This window comes from Acomys russatus, chromosome X, assembly GCF_903995435.1.
Source record: "Acomys russatus chromosome X, mAcoRus1.1, whole genome shotgun sequence".
Lineage (NCBI taxonomy): Eukaryota > Metazoa > Chordata > Mammalia > Rodentia > Muridae > Acomys > Acomys russatus.
The window spans coordinates 85,970,906-85,989,821 of NC_067169.1; the positions used below are offsets into that span (position 1 = coordinate 85,970,906).

General features: G+C 39.2%; 1 protein-coding gene across 1 annotated transcript in view; it reads right to left on the reverse strand.

Moving 5' to 3' along the window:
• The window catches only part of Trpc5 (transient receptor potential cation channel subfamily C member 5), a 259,616-nt gene that overhangs the window by 94,648 nt on the left and 146,052 nt on the right, over nt 1–18,916 (reverse strand). Inside the window, exon 3 of the mRNA XM_051142246.1 lies at nt 2,752–3,273. Coding sequence (XP_050998203.1) covers nt 2,752–3,273 — 522 coding nt within the window. The remainder of the gene's footprint in view (nt 1–2,751; nt 3,274–18,916) is intronic.

Sequence of the window (18,916 nt, forward strand, 5' to 3'; positions counted from 1 at the left end):
ATTTGAATCCTAGTAGGAATAATTATGAGGAAAAACTACAGTGAAAAAAGCCCTTTTGAGAATAATGAGGTATCTTCCATGTTAAGCTAAGAGTTTGTTCCTGATGGCAATACAGAACTAGTTTTTTCTCTTTGCCATTATAAAATACCCAATAGAAATATCTTAAAGGAGGAATGGTTTGTATTGGCTTATGGTTTCAGGGGGTTGCAGTTAACCAGAATAAGAAAGACATGATGAGGAGAGCAGCTGTCTATGGTATTGGGTGCTCACATGCCTGGGTACCAGGAAACAGCTACCAAGGCCAGGATGAGTAGAAAGTATAGCCCCATAATGCCTCTTGCCCAAAGGCTCTACAACCTTTCAAATAATGCCACAAGCTTGGGACAAAGGACCTAAAACATGATCCTGTAGGGCACAATTTACCTTCAAGTCATAACATTCTCTGTCTCTCATAGGTTTGTAGCTATTTGACAATGCAAAATGCATTAACTCCAATGGTCCCCTAAGTTTTAACAGTTGTAACATTGTCCAATAATTCAATCTCTGTCTGTTCTTACTTTCAAGATAGTCTTCTATGATTCTGCATCAAATAAAATAAAAACACAGAGATCCATGCTTAAATACAATGTCACTTAATATTCATTCTCCAGTAGGAGAAATGTGGATATGCCAATAAATGATTGGAATTGCAATTACAGGCATGCAGCAACATGCCTGGCTGACTGTTTATACATTCTTTCCCTTTTGAGTACATCTCTCATTCTCACATAGAGGTTGTGGCTCTTCCAATGCCTCTGGTTTGTGAGATTTCCCCCCATTCCTTCACCACCCTTCTTCAGAGTGTTAAGGTCATTGGGAAAGCTATCCTTTAAAAATGTCTCTAACTTTTTTTTTTATGAATTCTCAACATGTAACTCTCAGATGGATTTGTTCCAACAAATGATGGCATAGGGCCCACTTAAACTAATAATTAGGCTGGGGAGGTGGCTCAGCATGTATGAACACTTGCTGTGTAAATATGCGGACCTGAGTTCGAATACCCCAATCCCCTGTAAAAAGCTGTGAAAGGCTGTGTATGCTTCTCACTACAGTGCTGGGTGCAGAGGGAAGGATATGGCCGGCAGGATGATAAGAAGTCTCTTGGCCATCAGCCCAGCTTGAGATTCAACAGAAGACACTGTCTCAAGAGAATAAAGCAGACAGTGATGGCATACAATACCCATTGTCCTCTGATCCCTGGGTATGTGAATGAGTGACTACATCTATACACACAAGTGTATACATGATATGTCACACCCGTGTGTGAACAAACTCAGACACACACATGCACACACAAGAGTACTATTAAAAGTCTAGAGGAGAAAGGAAGAATCACAAGGGACATTTCCCCCTTTTTAAAGCCACTTCTCTTCCTACTGCCTCTCTAGTGCCATGTCTGCCTGTATGCTACCAGGCTGCCTGTCATGATGACAATAGACTAATCCTCTGAACCTATAACCAGCTCCAATTGAACGTGTTCCTTTATAAGAGTTGCTGTGGTCATGATGTCTCTTCACAGCAACAGAAACCCTAACTAAGACACCCACATACTGACAAGAAGTTGGATGTGGTTATCTGTAAGGAAGAAAGAGTAATAATTTATTATTTAATGGATGGAGTTTCACTTTGAGAAGATGAAAAACAATTTCTTCAGATAGGCAGTTGTTTATAAAGACAAAACTCCAAACTTTTACCAATGAAGAATCACAAGGGACAAAAAAAAAAAAAAAAAAGGAACTACTGAGCCAGATCTTGTGGAACATGTCTGTGAACTCAGTACTTAGGAAGACGGTCAGAGCAACACCTCAAATGCACATGCATGTGTAACCCCTTACTGCCCCACAACCACCAAAACTAAGGAAAACAGATTTAAGAATCACAAATAAAAGTTATGTATTTTTCCCTCAGTTTGTTAAGACACATAAACGATATGCCTTTACTTATTTTTTCTTAAAGTGTTTGAGTGATTTATTTATTTTCTGTGTATGGGTGTTTTGTCTGCATCTATGAATATGTATCATGTATGTGCCTGGATCCCACAGAGTTCAGAAGAGGGCATTGGATCATCTGGAACTGTAGTTACAGATGGTCTTGAGTCACATTCGGCACTGGGAGCCAAACCTGGGTTCTTTGGAAGACACAAAAGTGTTCGTAACCATGGAGCCAGCCCCATTTTCCAGGAATTTGAGGGATTTTGTTTGTCATGAAAATATTAAATTCACTTGCCATAGATAATATAGTGAAGATAAAATTAGGTTTCATTTACTTGTGTCTGACATAGAATAGCTGTATAGTTTCATAAGATCCTACATGAAGAGTGCTTTTAACTGTAAAATAACCAGTGATTAAGTATATTCATATTATAACGTAGATTATGAAGATCGTTATCTTTACCAACTTATTTATCCAATTACACTAAAGTTAAACTTCCAAAAAAATGTCAAACTAAGGAGGACTGGTGTGTATCCTCTTTATTCCAAACACTGAGAATAGCACTTGACAAGTATTTGTTGAATGATAAAATGCATTCCATTCAAGGAATCAGTTGAGTACTCTTTTGTTTACAAAGGAAATACACAGAGGCTGCCTGCATCACAGGATGGGTCTAACCATTTGTGAGGCCTCTACAACCACCCATATGTTTAAAGTCTTACATGGTGCTTTGGTCACTGAGAGCTTTACGCTTCCATGAAACAGATGGCCTCAGCTTACCTCTTTCTGGTGATATTTGATTGCCACTTTCAGCTTGGCCAGGTCATGGTACTTCTGTGGGTCAAGTTCTTCACTGTGGTCATCTCGATGGTTGAGGATGATCTCCAGTTCTCGGGAGCTCCGAGCTTGGTCCAGCAGGTCCTTGGCAAAGAGCTTACATTGCTGGGAGAGCTCCTCATACTCAGCCTTGAACTCATTTTCCACCTTGCTTAGCTCCTTGAGTTCCCAGCCCAGCCGGAAGGCAGTGAGGATGGGGTCTTCGCTTGATAAGGCAATGAGTGAGGGGCTTGCCAGAGCCTTGTAGATGTTCAGTCGGGATCTTGAATGACGCAGGCTGTCTACCTCTGAACTGGACACACACTCCACACAGTTGCAGCGGATCTGGTGCGGCCGTGGGATAGTGACCCTCTTTTGGACAAGCAATTTGATGATTTCATAGTTGTTGGTATGGGCAGCCAACATGATGGGAGTGATGTCTGGTGTGAACTCAGAAAACTGTGTGTCCATCATCAGAGTGGGAACCTACACACAAGAAATGAGAAATACAGAGGGCAGGGTTACAGTTAGGAGCATGAAGGAGCATCCATCAGTAACTCAGAAACTGAAGTTTTCATTCTCTTGGGACTACTCACCCAAACAGTTAAGGTTTGTGGACTGCATTGTTCTCACACACTTTCCTAAGCATTTTATTCATATTTACTTATTTAATAGCCACAGTAACCTGGGTTGGTAAATATTCTTCCCATGGGACAAAGCTGGGAGAGGCTGATGGACAAACCATAGATTATGCAGTTTTCAGTATGAGAGACAAAATTTAAGCCAGGTAGTGCACCTCTTGACTTCAGTGCTTACATTTATGTTAGCACCAAATATCCAGTTTCATCTAACAGAACAGGGGAAACAAAGAAGTAGAGGATGTTGGTCCTGGCCTTCTGGAGCTGAGGTGAAGAGAATGTGAAGCCCATAACAGTTCATGATGTTGTATATGTAGCTTTAATTAAGCTGTTGGGGCTGGTGGAATATTGACTTGAAAAGACAAAGACAAGCTAGTATTTTGAAGACCATGCAACTAAATAAAACCATAATGGCAAAAAGAAAAGACTCTCACAAATGGTAGTGACTTTGTCCGCATATAAGGCTTTAGAGGACTAAAGGACAGAGATGATTAATTCAATTTCTTTTAGGTTCAGGAAGGTAGAAAGAATTAGGTGTTATCAGGAAGAAGCAAGACTGTTAATGAGGAATTCCAGGCTTGGGACAGCATTGTTAATGACAAAAGGATCTGTGATAAAACTGCTGTGTCTAGGATATGATGTTTGGTGGTAATGATAGCTATAGCAGAATTTTTATGTATTCTGGAGCACACTCAGAGAAATGCATAAAATCTGGTCAATGAATCACAACACTCTTCCAACTTGAAAGTATATCTTTGGGGGATTAGTCTGTTTTTGGGTCAATAGAGAAGGCAAGAGGTTCTGGGGTCATAGCTGAGTTAGTAGAGTACTTGTCTAGCATGCACAAAGCCTTGGTTTCAATTCCCAGAACCTGGATAGGGTTTATCTCCTGTAATCTTAGCACCTTAGAGTTGAATTCAGGGACACAAGAAATTCAAGGGACATTATATATATAATTTATATTTATTTATAATGGCAATATGTAATATATAATAACACACACACACACATGGACAATAAAGTTACAGAAGATTATGTCTCAAAATGAAAATAAGAAGAAATGTGAGGGTGTTCACTAGACTCATAAGAACTAGAAGGTAAAGAAGGACTGAGATGGTGAAAGGAAGCAAAAGTCTGAGTATAGAATGGGTACCAGTCTAGCAGAGGAGCAAATACTGATATTATATTTGAGGAAAAGAAGAGGGCAGTGTCAAAGCTCATGTTTGCTGGGGAGAAAAGATCAGGAACAGTTGGGATTCACATAAAATAAAAAAATAGTTTTAATTAATACTTTCTTTTTATTTTTAAAAAAACAGTAAAAATATAGGTACTCCCAATCTTACAAAAGCATGAGTTACTGTTTTTCATCAATTTTGCCTTCATCTCACCTTGTATAAGGAATTTCAAAATAGGGGGTGGTTGGAAAAGTGGCGGAGGCGGGTGGGTTAGCTGGAGGGAAGCCGACTGTAGGAAACCTGCTTTCCTCACTGAGTAGCTCTGAAAGTTATAGGTCATCAATTGCTAGGACAGAAAAGGGAGTAAACATTGTAAAACATTGAGAAAGAGAAGCTACAAACAAAACAGTGGGAAGTGAACAACTCGAGTCATAAAATAAATTGGACATAGGAAAGAATAATCTCAGAAATTAACATAAGCCTACAGGCTCAGTAAGAAATAGGTCTGAGTGGGCCTGGAATTGAACATAAACACAACTGGCATAAAGCTGTGGAGTGGGGAGAGATGGAAAGTGAGCAAGTTGTCATCGTCTGCCCAGGAATAAAAGAGCTCGGATCTGGAAAGTCTGTTTGTTTGTTTTTACAAGTAGGGACATTTTTCAATCTTTGTCATTATCTAAAATGATTAGGAGATAGTGGCTTAGGTGACACCCTGTTGGACAGTTTTCTCTGGGTGAGGGTGGAGGAATGCTCTGCTTTCTAACATGTTGCTCAACTTGTCCTCTCACCCACTTCTTCCTTGCTCTTTATACTTTTCATTTCTTTTTCTTTCTGTTCTTGTTAGTGCTGACAGGCCTGGCCAAGACCCAAAACAGTGCCCATGATTATGTTTAGCCATGGAGCTGAAAGGAGACTGTCTATGCTTGAAATATGAAAAGCTTTTGGGAGCGATTTGATTCTAATTAGGAGCATTCTGACCCTCTACTTGGTTTTCTAGTTACCTGAGACCAGAGAGGGAAACTTTTCCAAAAAGAGTAGTCTGCAGTGACTATGTCTTCCACTCAACTGCCTATTCAAATATCGTGGCCTCTAAGTTATATCCAGGGTAGCTACTTTTCTGATGCTGTCTCACATTGTTCTTTATCTTACAGTATGCTTCTTCCTTTTGATGACCAGTGTTCACTGTCAACTCGATGGGGTCTAGGATCAACTAATCAAAAATGGACAACTTAACTGCATAGGAAGTTCTCAAAAGAAGCACAAGAAAGTACTGCATGGATTGTCCAGTGGTCACCACAACTTGGCATTCAATCACAGGGGCTAGAGTTCAGGTCCTAGTACTCATGTTGAATGACCCACAATCACCTGTAACTCCAGCTACAAGGATCCAATGGCATCTTCTGACCTTTACAGGTATTACACACACACATCTGCACATACACTCACTCAGACACATAGATAAATAAAATTACACTTACCAAAAAGTACACCACCTCCACAGTGAACACATAACAATTGCTCAAAATGTTTAGTCATCAAGGATACGTAAACCAAAGCTACTTAGAGATGATAGGTGGAGTGACACATACTTTTAATTCCAATAGTTTGGAGACACGCAGGAGAATCATGAGTTCACAGTCAACCTGTCTTACAAAGAGTGTTGAAATATCTACCTTCTCAACTGGGATTGGAAAAATGGCCCCCAAATAAAAGAACTTGTATTCATCCAAGTTGTGGAAGTAGAGTTTGTAACAAGAGAGTTCAAGTATTAGTTTTAGAATAAGATACTTAATTCCTTTTTGCTAAAGCCTGATGTGTGTCTAGCAATGTGCTCTGTGCTGTTGTGCAACACAGCAGACTAGGGAAGCTCCACATTTAGGAAAATGCCCCCTTACTTATTGACGAGTGTCTTACTTTCTTTTCTGTTGCTGCAATACAATATCCTGACAAAAACAGTTTAAGGAAGGAATGGCTTATTTTAGCTCGAAGTTCAAGCACAGGCTATTACGGCAGGGAATTCAAAGCAGAAAGAGCCTGAAGCAGCTGGTCACATTATGTCTTCATTCAGAAGATACTCTTAAATACATGCAAGTGCTCAGTGCCCTTTGTCTAAGCATATAGTCCAGGTTCTCTGAGAGGGAATGACACCGCCCAGAGTGGACAGGTCACTCCACATGAATTAAATAACATCATCAGAATAATTCCCCATAGTCATGCCCATCTCCCAGTTGATTCACTCACTGTACATGGAGCCATTTTGTAGGTAGAAGATTCTGAGCTGTGTCACAGTGGAGAGAAGCATGCATGCACCTATTGCTCTTGACTGTGGATGTGATGGGACTGTTTAATGTTTGTACTGTCTTGACTTCTCCACACCAATGGACTGTACCCTGCAATTGTGAACTAAAATAAGTCTCTTCTTCCCTAAGTTGATTTTTTCCCCATCAAGGTCTTTTATCATATCAATAGGAACAAAATTCAAATGGATGGTGAATATAGAATGAAAAGTAAATTTAAGGATTTTTAAGATCATTTTATTTTAGTTCACTTTTTTGTAGGTTCAGGGCTGTTACCATTCAGTTTCAGTTTGTAGAGTTGTTTAGACAAACAGCTGGGAATTACGGCACTGAAGCACCAGTCATGAAGGAAAAGACCAAGTTTGATGCTTTGGCTGTGAAAATATTCAGCTGATAGTAATAATTGAAATCAAAGAATGGATGAAATCAGCCTCTGTGAGCTTCTCCAGTGCCCCAGGTTCAATGACTTTACTCCAAGAACTCTGTCCAGCCACACTTTTCAGAGAAGATAAGGATCGAGGGAGGATAAGTGCAAATCACCATTGTCAGCCTCCTCCACTCAGTATCCCAGCTGTTGGGGCTTTTTGTTAGGGCATCATCTTTATTTTATTAGTGTCTGAATTGATGTATCTTCCATACCTGTGCCATAGTGTGTAACAAAAGACTTCCTTCTGGATACATAGAGTGATGTTTTTGGTGAGTACATCAGTTAAGAAACACAAGTGTGTCTGTAAAAGGAATAGGAGGATCACTTGGACTGGGAGCAGGAACCGGAAATGGGGAGACATTCCAAATAAAGGGATAGATGGGCTTATGAATAATTCAAGGTGCCCGGGGTGGTAAGCAGATAGGGTCCAGAGAAAAGGACCAACCTGGATTTTCAATTTGATCAGACTGAAAGACCTAGGAATTTAGTAAAATCTAACTCTGGATGTCTATGGTGGTATTTCCAGAGATGGGTAGATCATGGGGGCTCTGAAATAATCAAAGAATTAACTATTTGATGGATTCCTAAATGAAGGCATTATTAAGAAATGGTGAAAATAGGGGGTGGGACTTAGTTTGAGGTAACTAAGTGGGAAGAACATTTCTTAGGGATTATATCTTGCTCTGTTCCCATTCCATAAGCCCATACCCTGCTTCCTGGGTGACATGAGTTAAATAGCCCTGTTTCACCACACATATTTGGCCGTGAACTGAGCCTCATGAAACTGGGAGCCTGGGTACTCCTGCCTCACTTACGTACTCTGTGCTCAATATTTTGTAACATGGTTGAAAACATAACTAAAACACCTGTCAATAATATAAATGGAGATTGTGTATACACACTGCTTATACAGCAATATAGGAAGTTTTCAGCAAATGTGGTCTCTATAACTCTCACAACAAATACAAAGATCCCAACAAAAACACTTCCCAGCAAAGTAATTAAAAAAAAAACTTAATTAGCCAGGCATAGTGGCACATGCCTTTAATCCCAGCACTTAGGGAGGGAGAGGCAAGTGGATAACTGTGAGTTCGAAGCCAACCTGGTCTAGAAAGTGAGTCCAGGACAGACAAGGCTACACACAGAAACCCTGTCTCAAAAAAAACAAAAACAAAACAAAACAAAAAAAACAAAAAAAAAAAAACCCCAAAACTCCACAAAAATCTTAATTTTTTGAGACACTGTTTCACTTTGTAGCCCAGGATAGTCCCAAATAAAAGATCTTCCTGTCTTGTCCCCCTAAATGTTAAGATCACATGTATGCTTTGTTTCTTGTTGTCAATGATGTTCTGGATAAAACTTTGATGTTTGCAAAACCTTAACAATAGTGTGTCATTTGATTAGATGTACTTTTACTGATCTTCTTGCTTAATGCAAGTTAACCTAGAGCTTTCATCTCTGCTTTTGTTTGATAACACATCCATGTCATGTTAAATCTCCCAAGTAAGCTTCACCAGTACTGCGTTCTTGGAGCTGTTCTTATATATTTAAGTTTTGTTGAGTAAAGTTAATCAAAATTTTTCATGGAGGTTCTTAAACCTTTGTATCCTTATAGGTGACTGATCAGCTAATTTCTGGGAGTGGGGTTGGAGTCAATAGCAAACCACTAAATATTGTTAAACATATCTGGACCATTCCTGATAAAGGTTATTTTATTATTTTTATTTTTTATTAACTTATTCATATTACATCTCAATGATTATCCCATCCCTTTTATCCTCCCATTCCTCCCTCCCTCCTATTTTCCCCTTACTCTCCTCCCCTATGACTGTGACTGGGGGGGACCTTCTCCCCCTGTATATGCTCATAGGGTATCAAGTCTCTTCTTGGTAGCCTTTTCATTTTAGCTGATAGCATCCAGAAAGAACACCTTGTCTTGTCATAAAGTTGCAGATTTCCAGAAGTGAATTATTGGTGTCTTAAGTATAACTGTCGATCTTCCCACAGCCTTATACTTCACCATACAGTAAGCACCCTCCTCATTTACAGATACAGCAAATGTAGCTGCTAGTAATGGCTTTTTCTTAGCAATTGGCAAGAAAAGTTGAAAGTAAATTTGCATTGTGTAAAACAGAAAATTGGAAGTCCTGTCTCCTATAGTTTTTGGGTTGTTTATACCTTTAATTAAAAAAAAAAAAAAAAGCCCACAATTGGGATGTAAAGGGAATAAATTTAAAAAATACCGCTCTATATATTATAATGTAAATATTTCTTATCTGGTGGGATACAGATAATGGGGCAGATAATTGATGCTTGCATACATCTGTGAATTTAGTTCAATATTATTGGTGGTTTATAACAAACTTCTTTATGTCAAAGACCAGAGAGTGAGGATTTCAGCGTTTTGGGGACCTTACAACATTGCTAATGTAGCACAAAAATAGCCACAGGCAATGCTTAAATGACTGCATGTGGCTATGCTTCAACAGATTTTTATTTGAAAAAGCAGGTGCTAACCACAGGATTTAGTTTATGTGCCTCAATTCGCAGCACCCTGGTTACAAATTTCCTTGTTAACTGATAAGTAAAACAAACCGTTTGACATATGTTAATTTTAAATTTGTTTGAGGGTCAGCATTTGCTATTGTCTCTGCTCTTTTTGTTCAGTTAGAGGTCAGGTGCAAAAATTCATTTGATTTTATTTTCTTACCTAAATTTGCCTTGTCTTTGAACTACAAAATCTGGCCGAATGATCTTAGGCTTCCAGTTAAAACTCACATATATTTTTTTAATGAAATAAAAAAGAAGCTGGCAGGGATGGTGGAAGAAGAGAGGGAAATCATCAGGCTAATAAATTAAATTTGGTTTATATTATCTGCAAGAAACCTGGTACATCAGCTTACTAGATTGAATTTGAGAATTTGCACTGATGTGTGCTAAGGACATGACCACTAAAAAAGTTTCACTGCCTGCCTTTCCCTGAGGTTTTGCGTTTAGACCTTACTGCATTTGTTCCTCCTATTCGCCCAAGGAATTCTTGTTGAAAGCTAAATATACATTAGGATCCATCTAGATTAATCAGCATAGGATAGAATTGCTCAGCTAAGGGCTCATCCCTCCAGTGAACAGAGTGAGATAAATCCCCTTCCTTATATTTGCACCTACACACTATTGACAAAGGATGACACCGAGGGATAGGTGATGGCACCTGTAATCTCCTCCACTTTAAAGACTAGCTCAAACTTTTACAAAGCTACTGCTCACAAGGGACCCAGGTGATACATTAACTTCCTTTAACCTCCTTCCTGAACAGGATAGGCAACTTGGGAATTTCCTGGACCCTATTTTTCCAGACTTAGGCAGGGCTTGCTCGAATTTATCACAGCCTTCTAAAATTTGAACCAACTATTTGCAATTAATAGAAAGACCCTTTTCAGTTGCCACTGCATTCATACCCACAATAGCATCTGCTGATGGACCCGTCCTCTCTGATGGCCGTTTCCTCACAGAACTAGCCTGATTGCATCATTGGGAAATGAATCTCCTGCCTTATGCTTAGATTGATCAAAATTGCAATCACTTCTTTTCCACCTGCTCTGACCCTCCTCCCCATCCTCACATGTCAGAGAAAATCAATGTTCAACCTTTTGGAGAAACTATTAGAAGTGAAATTTCATTTCTCTGTATTACACAGAAATGGAAAGCACCAGTATCTAATCACATCCATTACCATTCTCCTCTTCCTACCCAGAATCATAGGTAGCTAGTACTTGTGATACATGAGCTATTTTGGAGACAGGCACTGGCATTAGATAGGGAAGAATCTGTTTTCCAGACTTAAAAAAAACCCAGAACCATCAGAAGTAAGATTTGCTGGATCATTTCAGCTGATTTTAAGGCTAATGTATATGACAATTTAATGTTAATGATTTAGACAACTACCATGAACACAATTTATTTGATGATTGCATCACTCAGCTTCATGCTACTCTGAAAATATGTGAGATAATTCATTCATAGAAAGAAAAGATTTAGCTAATGGTTTAAAGCCTCAAATCCAAAATAAGATGGCCAATTGGTTTGGTATCTGGAAAAGGTGGCAGATGGTGTCCAGGTGGCAACATGAGTCCAGGTTGGAGCAAGCAAGATGGAGAGTACTGGCTTTCATGTCACATCCCTTTTAAAGGCATATCCTCAATCATATAAGGACCTCCCAGTAAGCTCCATCACTCAAAAATCCACAGAACCTCCCAATAATACTGTCTTAGAGGTCAATCTTCTACATATGGATTTAGAGAGAACAAACCATGTATTCAAACCACACCAAGGAAAATGCCACAGAGTCCTCCTGACTTTTAAAAAGCTAAATAAAACTCAATAATGTGGGGCTGGAGAGATGGTTCAGTTGGTAAACCAGGTTCTATGGAAACATACGGACCTGGATAACTAATGCCCATGTAAAAATCTAGTCATTGTGACATGTGCCTGTAATCCCAGTGCAGGTGGGTCAGAGGCCAGAAGTTCCTTGCAGTTCAGTGGCCAGCCAACCTAGCCTAACTGATTCATGGAGAGACCTGTCTCAAAAAATAAGGTGAAGAGTGATAGAAAAAGACACCAGATGTTAACCTTTCTTCTCTACATGACATATGCAGGCCTATACATATGCACATGTACATTTGTGCCCCATATTTTGTGTATGTGCACACAATTAATTAGTTAATACAATTAATTCACTAAAGAGATTAAAACACATCAACACCATATATAACAACGAGCAGCAGCATCTTAGCAAGGATAAACCTAACACTAACGGTTAGCATTTATTGAACACTTTCTGCATATAATGAACATTCTGAAGAATAGAATTTAGTCTTCCCTATTAAATTATGTTAATAGGTATAATAATTTCTCATGTTACATCTGAGAAAACTCAGCCAAAAGCCAGTTATATGCCTTGAACAAGGACACATAACTAGGAAGTCGTGAAGTCAGAATTTGAACCCAGGCAGTGTGTGTGTGTGTGTGTGTGTTTGCATGCATGAAAACAGCAAATGAGTCAAGTAATAAGTAAGCCAGGCACATATTTTATTGTGATGGAGAAATTTCAGGAGTGATGGTCGCACCGATGTGTTTCTTATACTGCACAATAGAATGTAACTCTATTTTGACAGTGTGACCTTGGGACTTTAGTTACCATTGTAGAAAGGACTGGGGCTGTGTTTGATGCAAACAGTCTTTCAAGAGGGCTATGGTTCTTGTTTCATTTTCTATAGGTCTCTATGTGATTTTTTAAAATAAAATTCCTTTGTAGATTTGTTTGTTAGAAAGATGGTATTCCTTTTTGCCTTTTTAGTGACAGGCTGATTGTTTTTCTATACTGCTATTTTTGTATAACTAATGTTAGTGTAGACAGCATAATAATGATTTCTGGATGGAGTGAAGAACTGTGGTATAGACATGGGACTGTGGTAGTACATTGTAACCAGTTTGCCATCAACTGTATGAAAGGAGTTAGTATAAATAGCCATTTATTATTTTATGATTGTCTTTGGCCACCTATCTTGATAAGAATATGTTTGCCAGCAAGATAAATTAAGTAATGAATGAAAAGAGGAGCTTGTGTGTGAACAGAGGAACTGGGAATCTCTATTTTGCTGAGGCAGTTTAGAGCCATATAGCTGAAAGATGTCAATTATCACTAGGTATTTCGGTTCAGACTCAGAAAAGCTTTGATGATAAATAAAACGAGCCTATTTGGTTCATAACTGTGTGAAAGGAAAGTTATGAAACTATAGTGTTCCCATGATTACCCCAGAACTCAATGAATAAAGAAAACAAACTAAAATAAACTATTATTGTCTGTAAGGTATTTCTATTTCAGAGGGAAGAAACGAAAGCAGTTAACAGGCTGAACATATTTCTCAACCTTAACAGGAAAAATCACCCTCCATTTTATATTCTAGAAAAATCACCATTGATTCCACATACTCCTTCTTAGAGATATTGGCTAGGGAGTAGCCCCTCAAGGCCTTAAAAAGTTACACCTCACTATAGCTCTACCAGATTGGTGTTACATCCTGGTAGCCTTTTGGTTTTCAGGTCTCAGTGGCAGACTTACTTCAGTTTCAGGAAGCATTGCTGCCTTGGGGAGTCTCTGGTACAGTTCTAACCCCACACTCCTTTTCAATATTTATCTAATCAGGGCTGTTCATAATCGTGATGACTGTGCAATGGTTTTCTGCTTGATTTTCAGGTTGTCTGAAATAGGCTTTGAAATCTAGAGAGAGAGCCAGGCAGGCATGGTGGCACATGCCTTTAATCACAGCACTCAGCAGAGGCACAGCAGAGGCAGGTGGATTGCTATGAGTTCGAGGCCACCCTAGTCTACAAAGTGAGTCTAGGAAAGCAAAGGCTACACAGAGAAACCTCGTTTTGAAAACAACAACAACAACAACAGCATCTAGATAGAGGTCTCCATGTCTCTGACCACCGTATTCTGTGCAGTAGCAGAATTAGTACAAGGTACATGTTGCCAAGTACAACTTGCACTTTCATAGCAGAAGGTTGAGCCACACTTCATCCTGCTTGAATCTTAGTGAGGGTGGCTGAGAAGTATTGCAGTCTAATTTGTGAAGCAATACTTGAGGTGGTTTTGAGCAGTGAGCATGTGTACATGTCCCTGGCCTGTCTGTCAAACCATCCTGTCCTCTGAAACTTTGAACCTGGAATGGGAGGAGCAGACTTAAAGATTTCTGAAATGCCTAATGTGCATTTCTTACTTTATTTTGGTGTATGGATTCATATCTGGGTCTTCGATTCGATGGTCCTATTCATATTAATCTCTTTATTGAACTCTTGGTTTCTTCTTTTGAAATGTTCTTTTAGTCTCTACCACATGGCTGGGCTGTGAATTTTTTAAATCTTTCTGCTCTGTTTCCCTTTTAATTGTAAGTTCTATTTTAGGTTATTTCCTTGCTATCTCATTTCATTGCAAATAGTTAAAAGTAGCCATGGAGGTTGGAAAAAGCTGTTCTTAGAAGCTGTGGGTTATTAAACAAAAGCCTCAGTACTAGAGGTAGGATACCTCCCTTATGAGCTGTTCATCAGGAAAAGTCCCAGAGCTCCGCCACAAACAACACATATTTTTTTCAATTCCTCTTCATTTCCCTCCAGAACTAGATGATAGGCCCTTAATGTTGAAAACGCCACACACCTTAGGTGCAAGATATAGAGAAATTAAGTTGAAACTGAGCTAAAAGCTTCCTTCCTGCTGGACTTATAGTCTTAAAAGGTGCTATGCAGCCTGCTATGGAAGATAAACGGCATCAACAGTCTTTCCAAGCTGTAAACCCTATGAACTAAGAGACTGACCTGCTATGCAAGCTGTACCCATTTACGTAGTAATGGCACTCCTGTTATGAGGGTAATCAAATTGTCTCTGATTGGATTTGAGACCCATTCTATAGGAAGGAGTTTATGTTTGGTATTGTAAACCAAGTAAAAAGCCTGTGGCATGGGACTTCATAGATCTTAGGGGAACTGAATACTGTCATTAAGTTAAATCAATGCAGCATCAAATCATCTTTTAAATAGTTACACTTATACCTATAGACAAATTAAACTCTTATCCATAGTCAGTGAAGCATTGCCTCTGAGTGAACATTAATGAATGCAGTGGTGGATGAATGTTCAGCCCTAAATAAGACATTTATACCATCTCCTTTAAGATTCAGGGAACATTATATGGAAGAAGGAGCAGAAAGAATGTAAAGCCAGATGTTAGAAGAATGGATGGAAAATGCCATGTTCTGGGCAAGACACATCCATTGAAATCACAGACTTGGCAACTGCAAATGCCTATATACATTGAGTCTATACAAGAATGGGCCTGTCAACAGCCAGGCATGGATGAAGGAGAGGCTCAGGCTCTCTAGACCTCTCATTGTTGCACATTTACTACTGGTAAATCAAAGAGAAAGTGAGTTATTGCCATGAGTTGTGTATCCACTCATAACTCCACCAGGGTCCAGTGGATAACATTAATACAGTGGTCACCCATATGACCCTGATTAAATTAAATGGGTCACATAACAAAACAGAAGTCATGAACATAAGAAAGGGACTGGTGGCAATGGAAGAATTAGAGGGCAATGTGAAAGGGTGGGGGATAAAGTAATTAGAATACATTTTATATATGAAATTGTCAATTTGAATAATATGAAATTGTCAAAGAACAAAGTTAATTTTTAAGAACTTACAAAATGTAGTCATTCACTAATCTGAATGCGTCACTAGTTAGAACCTTCTTCTGTCAGCCTCATTCATCCCTTATTTATTTTAAAATCTACAGTCCATATAGTCCTAACCCATGATATACCAATTTTTGAAGTTGCAATAACAAATATGGCCTTCACGCCAGTTCCCTATATTTCCCACCATTTCCATCTAGGAGTTCATCTGAATAGCATTTACTGTCCATATTCTTATCAGCTTGTATCTCACGCTTGTGTTTGACATTGCTTTCATCGGGAATGGGGGGGCGGACTCTCTTTGATGACCCTTAGTAGTTCATCAATACTTAATCTCTAGGAAGTTACAGGATTTTTTAAAATTCTTGCCCTCTGGGCCCTTACCAGAATCATCCTTGATGATCTACCCATTAGTAGTATAGTAGTAGTAGTAACAGTAGTAGTTGTTCTTCTTCTTCTTCTTTTTCTTCCTAGCCTTGATATTCCATTTCTTTCATATTCTGCTCATGACCCTATCTCAAAACATCTACATTTTCAGGTAGTCATTGTTATCAATGGCCTCACTTTTCTATAGCATTTTCTGTCTTAGTTCATTTTCAGTCGTTATAACTGAAAACCAAAGGTTAGATAATTCAGAAATTGTTGTATTTGTCTCATAGTTCTAGAAGCTGAAGAATCCAAGTGCATGATTGCAGCCCCTATTCAGCATCTCATGAGAGCCTTTTGGCTGCATAAGCTTGTGAAAGATATGCCATGTCTGTGCAGACCGAGTGTGCAAATCAGAAAGAGTTCATTTCTATTATAAAGCCACTCCCACAATACACCAAAAACCCATGTTATTAAGTCCATGTGCAGGTCAATCCATTGGTGGGTGTGTGATTCAACCTCTTTCCAAGGGTCCTACCTTCTAAATGCCATTAACACATGGCTCCAGGGATTACGTTTACAACACATGAAACTGGAGTGGGGGTGGCGCATATTTAAACCATAGCACTAAATATTCCATTGGGTGAGGCTAAAATTTCCCGTCATTTCATACCTTGAATAGAGTAAGAAATAAAATGTTTTAAAAGTGGAGACTTAATCACACCATCAGGCACGGATACCAAAATGTAAGATTTGAAGGAGACCAGAGTCTATGTGGTGGGTCATGCCTGTCATCCTAGCATGTGGGAAGTGGAGAAAAGAGGATCAGATCAAGAGTGCAAGATTATCCTCCACTACAGAGCAAAATTTAGAGGCCACCCCTGATTATATGAGATCTCACATCAGAAGGGACCAGAGACTTGGGGGACTAGATGTTGTCCTGCTGAGGTACTTGTTTCTCATCCTGAGAGTTCTCATGACTAGGAACAAGACTACTTTTTGATCTTGGACTAAAGGCATCATCACATGAGAGAAGTAAGAGTCTCCCCTTGGAATTGAAGTGTTTTTGTTAGAGGCCAGGGCAAGGCTGGGGCATACAGAGCCATGAGGAGAGCCTAATGGAGGTTGCTGTTTTGTGCCATGATGGTATTATTCTCAGCCACCATGCAAAGGAGGCAGTAGAGATATCACTGGTTCTCATGTCAGCACCACATCAGTGATGCTCATATGGGAGCTGAGTCCTGGATAGTTTGGGAGAATATGAGCTCAAACTACAGTGACGTGACGCTGTTAGTGGCAAGAAACATTTTGTTGGTTGGTACTCCCAGAAACACCGTAGGAACAATTTTGTAAACAAGATATTTGTGGCTTAATTCCTATCTGTGATATTTCTGAGAGGCACTCTCCATAAAATGTTCATGGAACTGTAAATTCATCTGTAGCAAGACTTGAATAGAGTGAGGAAGTCTTTGAAGCCCATTAGCTTGAGTGATGCCAAGAAACTTAACTTCCCTTAGATATTGAACTCTGGTGCCCCATATTTGACCACTTCCCCTTGGTGGGGAGGCCTGTTGGCACTCAGAGAAAGTATAAGCAGGCTACTAAGATGAGACTTGGTAGCCTATGACCATATAGTGGGGGAGGAGGTCCCCCCTGGTCATAGACCTAGGAGAGGGGAATAGGGTGAATATGGGAGGGAGGGAGGAATGGGAGGATACAGGGATGGGATAGCAATTGAGATGTAATCTGAACAAATAAAATAAACACCGGTTGTGTAAGAAAAAAAAGAAAAAAGGAGAAAAAAAAAAAAAAGAAAAAGAAACATTTATTTCTTCTTCAGTAGAAATGAGAGAGTTAAACATCTCTGTTTGATGGCCATGACATCACACATCACAGAAAGCAGCTGATTTTCCTCACACAGTGACTAAGATTAAATTACTGGTCCCCTGATAAAACAGAATCCATTTAAAGAACATGTAACTGTTGCCGCAAGTGAAAGATGGCACTGAAGCTATATGGCATCTAAATACATGTGCCGTTCAGATTGAGGAATATGTTTCATGTATGTTTGTATCTAATTAACTTTGTTTTTATTTAAAAATTTCTTTATACTTTGATCTAATTTTTTCCCTTTCCTCAACTCCTCCCAGATCATTCTCACATCCCTGTTCCCTGAACTTCATTTTTTAGTTTGTTTGTTCATTTTGATTTTCTTTTCTTGTTTGTTCTTTTGAGAGAAAGAAACGTGTAACTTTTGATAAACAGAAAAAAAGTAGCTTAAATTATTTTTTGATTGAACTGTTGTATTCTGTTGACATTATTCAACTGTAAGCAAGGCTTTTCCCAACACAGTTATTGACTATTAAAAGTTTTCTCTACTCTGATCATGTATTTCCTTTGTTCATTATGTTCAAATATGAAATGTTCCCCGGAGGTGCCATGGTGAATACTTTGGGTTTTGTTTTGGGAAGTGGTGGTGAAACTGGAGGAAACGTGGCATCGCTGGAAAACGTATGTCACTCGAGACACAAGTTTGACAGTGTTATCTGTTCCTCAGTCCTTTTGCTCTCTGATTCCTGTCTTTCCTGAAGGAAAGAAGCCATAGAACCATGTGCTTCAACACTGTGTTTTGCCCCAAGTACATGAGACCAACAGCTGTGGACTGAAGCCACTGTAACCTGAAGCCAAAGTAAAGTCTTCCTCCATTGTTTTCTCAGGTGTTTTTGTCCCAGTGATGCAAAAAGAACCAATAGACTTGTGTGTGTATTGTGTGTGTACATGTGCATTCCTTTATTACAGTTTGAGAGGGAATAACACAAAAGTGTCGCTACCTCATAATCTATCCCTCCCTCTCTCACCCATCTCTCTCTCTCTTCCTACCTCCCTCTCCCTATCTTTCTTCCCCTTTCCTTCCTTCCCTCTCATCACTGAGATGCATCATCGACACTGCCATCTCAACTCTCAAACGTGCCTTCTG